General features: G+C 38.0%; 2 protein-coding genes across 4 annotated transcripts in view; one reads left to right on the top strand and one right to left on the bottom strand.

Moving 5' to 3' along the window:
• LOC131429767 (uncharacterized) overlaps window positions 1–3,701 on the top strand; it is a 31,258-nt gene extending 27,557 nt beyond the window's left edge. For all 3 annotated transcript variants that reach the window (XM_058594102.1, XM_058594104.1, XM_058594103.1), the window contains exons 6-8: window positions 1,978–2,144; window positions 2,218–2,646; window positions 2,697–3,701. In XM_058594102.1, the coding sequence (XP_058450085.1) occupies window positions 1,978–2,144; window positions 2,218–2,646; window positions 2,697–3,018 (918 nt within the window). In that variant the 3' untranslated portion in view covers window positions 3,019–3,701. The remainder of the gene's footprint in view (window positions 1–1,977; window positions 2,145–2,217; window positions 2,647–2,696) is intronic.
• Window positions 3,702–9,041: 5,340 nt separating this feature from the next.
• On the bottom strand, window positions 9,042–11,407 carry LOC131429766 (protein transport protein Sec61 subunit alpha). Its single transcript, XM_058594101.1, has 2 exons — window positions 11,220–11,407; window positions 9,042–10,836 (listed from the first exon to the last, which is right to left on the bottom strand). Exons 1-2 carry the CDS (start codon window positions 11,224–11,226, stop codon window positions 9,413–9,415), a joined length of 1,431 nt encoding a protein of 476 aa, XP_058450084.1. The 5' UTR covers window positions 11,227–11,407; the 3' UTR covers window positions 9,042–9,412.
• Between the last annotated feature and the right edge of the window lie 608 nt (window positions 11,408–12,015).

The raw sequence follows: 12,015 nt of genomic DNA, 5'->3' as shown, positions 1-12,015 counted from the left end.
CGTGGGCTAGTTTAGAAAAATTGTTACGTGTTTTGTTTCGCCTTTTCAAGTGAAGGTACGAAATTTTCAACACACTTTACTTTATAATTCCGGAACCGGAAGTCGGATCCGAATGAAATTTAGAAGCTTTATAGAACTATAAGACCATTCATAAGAGTCTAAGTTTAAAAAAAACGGTCACACTTTCGATGAGAAAAGTGAGTAAGTAATTTAAAATTGGAATTTTAAATATTTCCGAAACAGGAAGTCGGATCCATATATAATTCAGATGTTTTGTAGAGAACTGTGAGACCATTCAAATGAATCTAAGTTTGTAAAATCCGGCACGTCCGCTCTGAGAAATGTTAGTACACATATTTTCATTTTTTGGCACATTTTACCGCATAACTCCGGATTCGGAATTCCAATCCAAACAATATTCAATAATTTTGTATGGAACCACAAGACCTTTTATTTGAATCTAAGTTGGGTGAAATCCGAGAAAAGTTAGTACAAAAATCCACCTAGAGGTGTAATGATGCCTTTCTTATATTATTCATTTTCCTCTATATATTCCTGCAGAAATTCCCCAAAACACAGTTTTTAAAAAATCTTAGAAATGAATTTTTGAAGATTTCTTTTGCATAATACTACTACATTGATTTACTACTTTTGAATGTAAGTTAGTGATAATCTATTCCATTCTATGTGAGAAAGTGAAGTGAGCTCCATTTTATCACATTTGATTACTATTGTCGGTACTTCTGCAACCGAAAGCTAAATATCGGCATAATGATATTCGGTTCATTCAACCATATACTAATAAGACCTACAATTTTTTTTAAAGATTCTCTATGGTGATTTGAGTTTTGGAAAAAAATGTCCCGTTAGTCGGACTTGGATAACATTCAGCAAATCATTTATTAGACTCTCAATGGTTTATTCGGTTACAGACTCTCTTAGTCTGCAAACTAGAGAAAATCACTAGCCAGTATAAAGAGTAAGGTTATGAACAAAGTATTCTTGAAACATTTTTACACTAAGCACCCTACCTTCGAAACCAGGGATTTGATCCGAATGAAAATTGGGACATTCTTATGGCACCTTATGGCATTAAAACCTTTCAGTTGAATCTAAGATGGTGAAGATCAGTCATCTCCAAGAAAAGTGAGTGACATTATTTTCACAGTTTTGGTGCATGTCACCCTGTAATTCTGGAAACGGAAGTCGGATCCAAATGAAATTCAGGAACTTTGTATGGGTCACTTAAGCTTTATTTTTAGCGAATGCGAATTTCCGAGCCTCTCGCTTGACCCCTTCCATCAAGTTTTGCACAGGCTGCTGGTCACTTTACTCCCCGTAGAACGCCTGTTTACGTGAACTACTTATCGCTGATAACTGTCTTCACTTTCCGTTTCTTCGGGGTTCCGCTTAAAGATAACCCATCAGTTTTCTATTGGGACAGCTTGTTTCGTTTTTTAGCTTGATTTGCGGTTGTAGACAATACTCCCTGCTTTCTGGCAACATCTCGGACGAAGAGGTTAGAGTTTTGCTTGAAACATCTAGATCCAGTCTTCCTGACTGACTGTAAAAGTTTTCCGAAATTTATAACATTTGTTGGTTAGTTGGTTTAACATTTTCGCCAACTTGGCGTGCGAGTAGTTTGAATTTCGACGATGCGAGAGCAAAATTTTTTCTTCTTGTTTCAATGTCATTTTTGGAACTGAAGAGCAACTGTCAAAATCCTATTGTAGGCATGATGCCACACATACTATACATGTACATATTTGCTTTCCTCTAAAGATAGCTCAGTTCATATTGATTCTGCCAGCTGGTTTCTTTAAAAACAATTCAGATGATAAAAAGAAAATAAGGCGATGAATAAATCTGTTTCAAATACAGAATATAAGGATCGAGCTAGTTTGATAAAATTGCAATACTTTTTGTTTTGTATCTTGTATTAGAAAAATGTTTATTAAAGAAAATTCTTTTCCCCAGGTACGTGGCGGATTCGTGTACGACTTTGGAGCAGCTCCCAGCAGTGAGAATGTAAACGCTTCCCAATTGCATCAGTCTCGCTTCGGACTGTTAAGCCAAGCTATAATGCTAATTGTCATAATTGGTTTTCTAACGTCAGAAACTTTGGGCGACTTCTGGAAGAAAAAGTAAGCTTCCTCCATCCGTGCCTTCCTGAGACCCATAGGCACAATTCTAAATTGTCTCTTTTTTCTATCGCAGAGTTCCGGTTTACTCCCGCAACTGGCATGATATTGTGTTTCGGTTGGCGGAGATAGGCGTCGCACTCTGGTTCCCGTGCTGTCTATGGAACTCGATGGCACCCGAACAACTGTGGATTTTGAATCCACGCAAACTGCTAACTCGCCAGATCGATCCGGTAAGCGCTGGTGCCGGCAGTTCGCAAGAACCGGAAGCTTCCACATCAACCGCCGAAGAAGGACAATCGTTTCTCGGGAAGAAAGATTGCTGGATTTGCTACGACAACGAGAAACCGGAACCGTTAATCCAACCGTGCAGATGCACCGGTGACGTTAGCTCGGTCCATCACGAATGTCTCCGCCGTTGGCTAGTCGAGAGTTGTGCCAATTCCGACACCGTGCTCATGTGCAAGGTGTGCGAGTCCCCGTACGAAATTGAGCGGTCCAATCGGTGAGTGACTGGATTGTTTGCTGCACCGTATATTAACTCTCCTTTTTCAGTCTCGACTGGGAAAAGGGCTTCACAATCCAGCACTGGGCAAAGACAATCATCATCGTCACGTTGATGTGCATCACCGGTGCCGGCGCATGGGTCATTATCCAGCTGAACGAGGATTCATTTGTGCGTGTGCTGGTCGCTGGGTTTGCCATCATCATAGGCTACATTCTGTTCAAAATGCTCGGTGAAAACACAGTGACGGCAATCGAACGCGCTAAGGTCAGTTCGATCAACATTGTCACGTCGGCGAGTGATCTGAACAATAGCAGGAACGACGTACATACAAAGCTCAACACCATCTGTCAGGACGTAGAATGCAAGTGAGCAAGACGGGCTTGAAAGGCAAACAAACAAAACAAAAACAAAACTGTGACTGAACCATAATCGTCTTACAATAGAAGCAAATTGGTCTTAAATCGATGATATATGGTTCCCTAGCCTAAGCAAAAAATGTTTTAGTCCATACGATGTTAACCTATAAGTTGTTTTTAGGAGACAGTGGGAAACAGATTTAACCATATATACAGCGTAAGCGTATATTTAATGAAAGGCCCTACCTACCACACCTGAGACTTTTTACAATAGATACCGATCTTTTACAATGCAAGTCCAGAAAATAAGCGAATACATATTTTTTACATAGAGGTATACATTTGATTTGCTACGGAATACAGGCAGGGTAGAGCAAATAGAAAGCTCATTTCTCAACGGCTTATGTGACCATTTCTGTTTCTATTGTTTTCAAATGATGCATTTATGAGTTGAATATTCGAATCCCCGAAACAAACAAATGTTTGCATGGAATCAGCAACATTCAAATCACAGCTATTTCCTTTTGGTTTAAGGTGTTAGTGGGAGAATAAGTTCTCGAAAACAGTGGAATGATTTATTTCCGTTACAGTCGGTGATCGTGCTTTGCGAACCTCGATGTATTGCTATGTGCAAACAAAAATCAAAATCATCTAACGCATTAGAAAGAGAAAAAGTGCTCCACGAAACGCATTAGATAATCAGTTTAGTGTGATCTCATGGCATTTGTGAATGAGTTTGGTAACGATGCTGAACCGTAAGTGAACTCTAGACGAAAGGAAATCAATGACCTTATTTAATTGTGAAGTCAACATTCTGAACAAACTGTCTCCTATCATTAGATTGTTTGCAACCATCAAGAAGAGGCACAAAAATAAATCTTTCTTCATATATTTTCAGAGTTTACTTTCAGTTACAAGAGTGCTTTTTTAGATAAATTTTTGATTTAACCTTTACAGTTCAGTTGATTGAACTAAATATTCTTAGAAGGCACGGTTTCTATTTTTTTTTCAAATCCATTGAATATATTCATTCAAGTAACATAAGAGTTAGCAACCTATAGAAGCGACTTAATCTAATAAGAACTTTATCTAAGAAAACATACCTAGAATGTAGAAAGTGCAAACGAAGTCGACATCAATTTGAACCCTCAACAAATGTTTTGCCACCTGTAAGTTTTAAATAGATAAAATCATACAGAAGAGATTACATCAGAAAATGATATCATAAAAGTAAAGTTTTGATTCGAATATGCATATTTAATAACAAAGAATTCTTGAATCATGAAAAAAATCCTTTGAGTAATTGTACCGAAAATCCATGCTTAACATTTGCCATCATTTACAGCTATCCTTCGCATGTCGCAGCTAGTACTGTCATATGGACAAATATTGATATTGTTCGTATTGGATCTGGTTCTGGATTGTAGATCAATATTTATCAAAAGAATCAGTTATAGAATAAATTGGGGTAAAACGGTATAACAAGATTCGTGCGGTCATTGAATCGATATGTAATCATATTTTAGGTCCTTATTCATAATACCAATCGATTTTCATCAGCCTCCTTTCGGAATGCGAAAGAAAATTAAACCAATGATACAACTTATAAAATAAATTGGGGTAAAACGGGTTAAACAAGCTACTACAGTCGTTCTCATTGTATTTCATTGGATCACATATGTTTTGTACGTAATATGAACCAATACTGATAGATCGTATTGGATCTGCTGGATTGCAGATCATATTCAAACTGAATATTATACCTAGAAAATAATTGAGGTAAAACGGTATTACGAGTTTACTGCTGTCATTAAAATTATGTGCAATCGCACGGGTTGGCGGTTCAAAGCATAGGGTGCTGGTCTTACAAACCAGTTGTATGTTCGAGCCCCGACCTGGAAGAATTCGTAGTGTCAGTAGAATCGTAGCACTAGCCATGCAATGGTTCTGTACACTCTGAATCGGCTGCGAAGTCTGTTGAAACAAAATGTCAAATTCCACTACAGGAATGTAATACCAAGGCTTTGCTTTACAATCGATTTGTTAGACTTTTTTACATCAGAAACACTCTATTCGCTCTTCTTTAAGTACTTCGATCTGATGTTGTGTAGTTATGCTTGAATACAATACAGTACAAGAAGGGATCCTGGGGTAAAATGAATATGATAGCGTTTCGTGCGTTCCTTCTAAATACATGGAATCGATTTTTCTGACCATTTTACACCAACCCAATTCCTTGTGGTCAGCTGTATTATGCCTCCTAAAAAATCGTCGCGTTTTCGGTCCATTTTCCCCACTGTGCGTTGGTACAAACTAGAACGCTCGACTAAAGAAGTGCTGGTAACACCATCCATAAACACTTTCACTACAAATAAAGCTTGAGAAAAAATTCTTTTCATTTCCGAAGGTGCGATGTGTTGTATACACTAACAATCTTAATAGTCATTTTTAACTAAACTGATTATGAAGACATGGGTATTGGATGAAGATCTATGCACGAAGCGAAAGAATTGTAGGGGAAATAACATGGAAGAAGAAAACATTCCAAATAAAACTTTTTAATGTCGAACACATGTTTGTTTTCTATATAGCGGGGCAAACTAGAAACTCAAGAAAAATACACGTAGAAATGTGGTCAGGTTTTGAACAATTACAGCTCAGTCAATTTTGTATCAATTATTAATATTATGTCACCATTTGATTGGAAATATTTCTACGTATTGATTTGAATGTTCATAGCCATGTATTTTTAATTTTATATCATTGAAATGTTAATTAATAGCTAGCAGTGTCCTATTTTGGCTGCAAAAAATCTCCGTCATACCGGATTTCCCTGCCATAATCGACGGTTTTGAAGGAGTAAGCGATATATCAAAGGGAAAGCAGCGCTCTGATTGGTCAATCGAAGCAAAACCAAAGCTGTTGGAAGCACGAAAATCTACAAATAGAAGCGAAATTATAGCTAACGTTTCAGTCTTATGCGTAACTTGCTAGAGGTAGGTTGTTGCTACACAGCCAGACAAAAAGTGCCATAAACGATTTGAAGCTTTTATTGGTATGCTCTGATCTTGTGACAGGGGGAAGGAGGGGAGGTTTTTGGAATGTGACGTCCAATATTTTCAATAAGCGCATTTTTGAAATACCTAATTATATTACTGCTTTGCCCTATTTCCTGAAAAAATCTCCACAATAAACGTTTAATTTCTATAGGAAAACGTGTATTTGTTGATGTAAAAGCTTCTTCTTGTAAATTTGAGAATGAATGATGCAGGAAATCATTTCTGTTGTGATCAGCAAAAGTGCACGGAGGAGCGAGTAGATTAGCGAAATTAATAAATTTTGTCTTATATGAGTAAAAAAGAAAAAGATGCCTTCAAACGGTTTAACTTAAGTTATGCACTGACAATTTTGTTAGTAATTTGATTTTCTAGCGTTGATAATAGTATATCATAAGAATTTCTCTTATCTGATTCTGATGCAGTTTATTCAATTTTACAACATTTGAAAAAGGGCGGAAGATCAACGATTTCAGACGTAGATCACGTCATGTCTTATCTTGATCATATGTGATTTTCCTCCACCAACATCAAAGCTTATCGAATCATCCAATGATTGAACTTACATAAATCAAGAATCATTTTAGCTCAAAATCACTACCCATTGTGTGACAGAAGGTCAGTACCGATATTGATCGATGTGATTTAAATTTCACTGATCATCTGATAATGAAAAGATTCTCCGGCAGTGATCTCGTTTTGATGAGGTTTTGATCTTTATTTTCTTAGCCCTGTATGCTACACTAAGGAAATATTATTCTTTACCTAAAACAATAATATATCGGTGTACCCCTAGGAGGAATAAAACAGATGATTTAAAGGTTTAATCAATTCCAACCAAATACTTTTGTTAATTTATATAATTGATATTAATAAAATAATTCCGATGATTTTGTAGTTTCAGGGATATTTTTAATCTAATGACAGCATTTAATAAATCGATTTTTCCCTCATATTTGTATGGTTTGTCATACATATTGAGAATGTATTGAGATGAATTTTATTTATTTTGAATTCGTGACATGTGACATAGGGGGGGGGGGGGGGGGGGTGGGGGGTCTTTGCTTCTGTGACAATTTGTGACAAAGGGGGGATGGGGAGTCAAAAATCATCAAAAAAAAAGCGTGACGTCTTTTATGGACAGCCCCTATCCCCAATTTTGGGTAACGAGTGATGACCTCAAAATTTAGGTAGCTGAAAGTTTAGTACTAATGTTATGCCATAACAAAGCACGCTACCCATTTTTACCCATCAACTCAAAGTTTGAGTAGATAACGACCTAATTTTGGGTAGCTTATAGAAGAGCTCGACAATGAGTGATTTCTCCTCAAAAAATAAGTAGAAATGATTTTCAGTGTGTATTCTGGGTTCGCGTGTTCGGTGTTGATTTCTAATAAGGATCAATCTAAGCAGACTCTTGTGCATTTGCGGATTCAAAAGTGTGACGATTAATTGAAAATGTCAATCATTGGAAATTTTGGTTGCCTTGTTCCACATCAACGGCTCGAACAACCCCATGGGGCTGATCCTTGTAGTTTTTTCGAAGTTAGACGGAAATTGACAGGTTGAATGAAGAGATAATTTAGGAAAAATAGAGTAATCATAAGTGAAACATTGAAAATATCTGATAACTGAAAGGAAAAAGAATTTCATTAGGCAGAAAATCGAAGCGGCAGCCTTTTGCAAGTGAATCTGTATTTCAACCATTTTCTCGGATTATTTGAACATAGGCGCAATCCTCCGAAAGCTCTGGTTTGTACGTGCACGATTATTATATTAAATGCGTCTTCGTATGTATCCCATGCAATACCAAAACCGAAAATTACTATGTGTTGATGGCCAGAAAACCGTCAATAAGGTTTTTTTTTCATTCGGCACTTCAGTACAGAAATAGCACTTAGTAGCAAAAGTGTTTTGCGAGTAGCATTAATTTTACGTCTGTTTGGCGATTTATGTTGAATCGTTAGGTGGTGATAGCAGCTCAACAGAAACTGCTAACGGACTGATGAGTTAAAGACGAAACGTAGAAATAAGATCCTCGTATGAATTTGACGTGCTGTGTTTTACCGTTTTGAGATTAGGATGAACAAAACCCATAGGTGTGATAAAGCAGACGGGAAGTAGAGTTCTGTTCACATTGTAAAGCAATCTGGTCATTATACCATATGGTTTTGTCTATAATGCGTTGATTTCGAGTTGTTGAACGTATTGGCATTATCTAGTTCGCCAGAACAGCCAGTTCAGATATTCGCCCTTAATCTGAATAACGGTGTATTGATTTTTCGATTGAATGTGATAGGATGGAATTCAAGTTGTCTTTGATTTTGCTGGTGTTATGACGAATACGAATGAAATTCGATCGAAAAATCAATATTCCAGTTCAGGAATCCTTCGATGGGTACAATCATATCTCAAGAATCGTCTTTTAGAAGTCAAAATCTGCGAAAACATATCGAGGAGTTTTTCGCATCATACATAAATTGACAGCGTAGCCATCTCGGACCTGTAATGTTCTTACTGTATTTAAACGAAGTCTGCTTGTTTCTAAAGGGTTCTCGTATATCGTTTACTTGTTTCTCGAAGCAGCTAGAAATTGTTATTCTTAGCAGAGTGGTGTAAAGTGAACCGTAAGACAGCGAATTAGTGTTCGTCTTGATACTCTTGCACTTATCCGAAAAAAAGCTCTGAGTTATGGGTTGTTGAGTACATATAACAGGATGTGAAATATCTTTGAATTTTGCAAACAGATGAGTTATATAGAACATCGGTACCAAGTCGCGGCTATAGGTAGGGTTTAACGACTGATAACCAATCAAACACTGAATTGCCAAACGGTGCTACAATATTCATTTACAGAGGACTCGAAAAAAGCGACCAAAACTGTTAGGAAAATCGCACCGTACGCTCCAGCACAAAAATATTACGAGATTGATTGACACTTCTTTCTCAGTTTATTCGTTTGAAATAGAACAAACACATATTATTCATTATTCTACACATTTTTATTGACATCATCTCCGCTATTATAGCGTTTTTAGTACAATATTGTATTAGTTTTTTTATAAGGAATGAACTAAAATTATACGTAAACAATAACTTCTGGTTTCAGTTTGAAAAGACGTCTCACATTATCTACGAAACTAAGCCACTCGCCCGAATCAGCAGCCAGATTCTACTTATAACTTGTTCTCTTGTATGCTTTTCTGAAATCAGTTTACAATTTACTCTTTTGTTTACATAAATTGTAGTGATTTCCTTGCCGCTGCTGTTTTGCACACATACCACGAAATGCGCTTAACTTAAGCAAAAAGTAAAAGATCATATCTCGCAAGATACAACACTGCCAACGATCTAAAATAGTAGCGTACCCATTCCACCCATTTCGCTTTGTTCCTTAACGAAGATCTCGAAGTACTGATAGATGATTGTGACGGCCAGCAGGATACCGGTTCCGGAACCGATGGCACCCATAAAATCGGCCAGCACGGAGAGAGCACCGATACATAGACCACCAAATGCAGCCGCCGTTGGGATGTACCGATTCAATTCATGAATCATCGAATTTTCCCGATGACCACGCATGACCATCTGCTGTTCTTTGAGCTGTTTGGCAACGTCCTTAGCCGAGCTACCGGAAACATCGATCCATGTTTTGGAGAAGAATGCACACGAACCCAGCATGAACACAATGTACAGAACGGCATGGATTGGATCGGAAACGATGTGTCCAAGTGATTCGGGTGGCGAAAGATAGTAGCATAGACCACCAATCGGATACGAACGGGCCGGACCACCACCACCAACATCAGCCCACACGCCTAGCAAATTGATCAATATATTTCCATGAAATTTAACTGCCAACATTTGCGATATGACGTACAGATTGGAAACGAGAGCCGACTGTAGAATGATCGGGATGTTTGATGTGTAGAATAATTTGATAGGATAGCTGCTGTACTGGCCGCGATATCTGGCAGATTTAATCGGGAGATCCACTCGGAAGCCCTGGAAATATATTACTACTGCAAAAACGAGAACGGTCGCAAGAAGATTCATGAGATTTGGCAGGTTTTGGCGATAAAAGGCTTCTCGTAGACCACGAACTTTGTCCTGTCGGGTCGCTAATAGATGGAATAATGCAATAACAGCTCCCTCAAACTCTGTACCACGTCCAGTGTTGACCGTCGCTGGAGAAAATGCTTTCCACACAATGGTTTCACAGATGTTGGTGGCTATGAACAGTGAAATTCCTGATCCCAGTCCGTAACCTTTCTGCAGCAATTCGTCCAATAGCAGCACAATCAATCCGGCTACAAACAGTTGAATAATGATCAACAGACAGACACCGGCTCCAATCTCCGCCGGATCTCCGTACATTCCAGTCATAACGTAAACAATCGCTTGCCCCACTGTTATAACCATTCCAAACAATTTCTGTGCTCCATTGAACAATGCTCGATCCTTGGGAGTGTCACCCACTTCAATTATTTTGGCTCCTGCCAGAAGTTGCATGATTAAACCAGATGTCACAATCGGAGAAATACCCAACTCCATCAGGGTACCTCGGTTTGACGCCAAAATGACACGGATCCAGTAGAACGGATCGGCCGAATCGGAACTCATGATGCCAAAGAGTGGAATTTGGCAGCAGACCAAAAATATAAACAGTGTTATGGCAGTCCATAGTACCTTCTCGCGAAACTGAATTTTTCGTTCGGGTTTCGCGATTTCCGGCAGAATACTGCAGAACGGTTTTATCACCTCAAGAAATTTGACTGAAAGAGAAAAGAAATAAAATTTATTGTAACTATTTTATAAACATACTAAAAAACGGTAACTCTAAAATAATCAGATCATCAATTTGATTTTAAAACTTTAGTTTACACATGGTAAGGATACACAGAATGTATGGAAAAAAATAAAACTTATCTAAATAACAAAATTGATTTACTTATTAACTTTCCGCTAATTTAAATTTATAAGCGAATATAATTTTCCATCGGTACGCAAACATTGGTTCAGGAGTTATGGGAGGGGAAAGTTCCAACGCGTAGCTTTCAGACTGTCTACGTGGAAAAGGCTAAGGTAGAGACTGCTGCAGGTCTAGTAAAATCGGCAACAGTCTGATGAGTCTTGTCGAGAAAACAAAACAACTTACTTCCCATCGCGAGCACTTATAAATCAGCCGGTTCTGATTTCTACCACGAAATGTGATTGAAACAGCACTTTTTTCTTTGAAAATTTCACTAATTTACACGGGTTTTTTACCATCCACAGGTGCAACCAATATAACAACAGATCGCACTCGCTGAAAATAGTGACGGTACACCCTCCGCAGAATTGACACATCGTAACCGAAATGACAGATGGACTCCAGCGCACTGACTAGTGGTAGGGGGTGTGTATAATATACGTAATACAAATAATAAATAGGAAGCTAAAACACTCAATTAAGGTGATAATTTTCAACGATGTTATTATTGATTACTTGACCAAATTAATAGTTTTATAATTTTATTAATCTATGAATGCTTTACAAACTCTGTTCACTATTATTTTGTATATTTTATATTCATTACGCAATCGATTGCTAAGCCACTTATTAGTATCTCGCCTTAGCATGGCACAGTGATGTTTATGTGATGCCTTCAAACGAGGGATGTTGCGAAACTGAATTTATCGATAAATAAACTTTTTGAAAATTTGTGAGGCGGAGAGATACCCTCTTGTACGCGGCGGCAGTTTTCCCCCCAGACGGCTGGCTATGTCTGCCAGCCATTTTCGCCGGAATTCTGACAGAACTCCGGCAAAAGTCTGGCAACAATGCAACAACCATTTCCGGCAGAGAATTTCGCCTAGCGGTTATTAACGGTTCTTTTCTGTCAGAGCTTGCCATACAAGATTGGCAGAACCGTTTTGAATCGGTTCTATATTTTGAGCGTCTTGGTTATATT

The sequence above is a fragment of the Malaya genurostris genome, chromosome 2 (assembly GCF_030247185.1).
Source record: "Malaya genurostris strain Urasoe2022 chromosome 2, Malgen_1.1, whole genome shotgun sequence".
Classification (NCBI taxonomy): Eukaryota; Metazoa; Arthropoda; class Insecta; order Diptera; family Culicidae; genus Malaya; species Malaya genurostris.
This window is presented reverse-complemented; position numbering and strand designations above follow the sequence as displayed.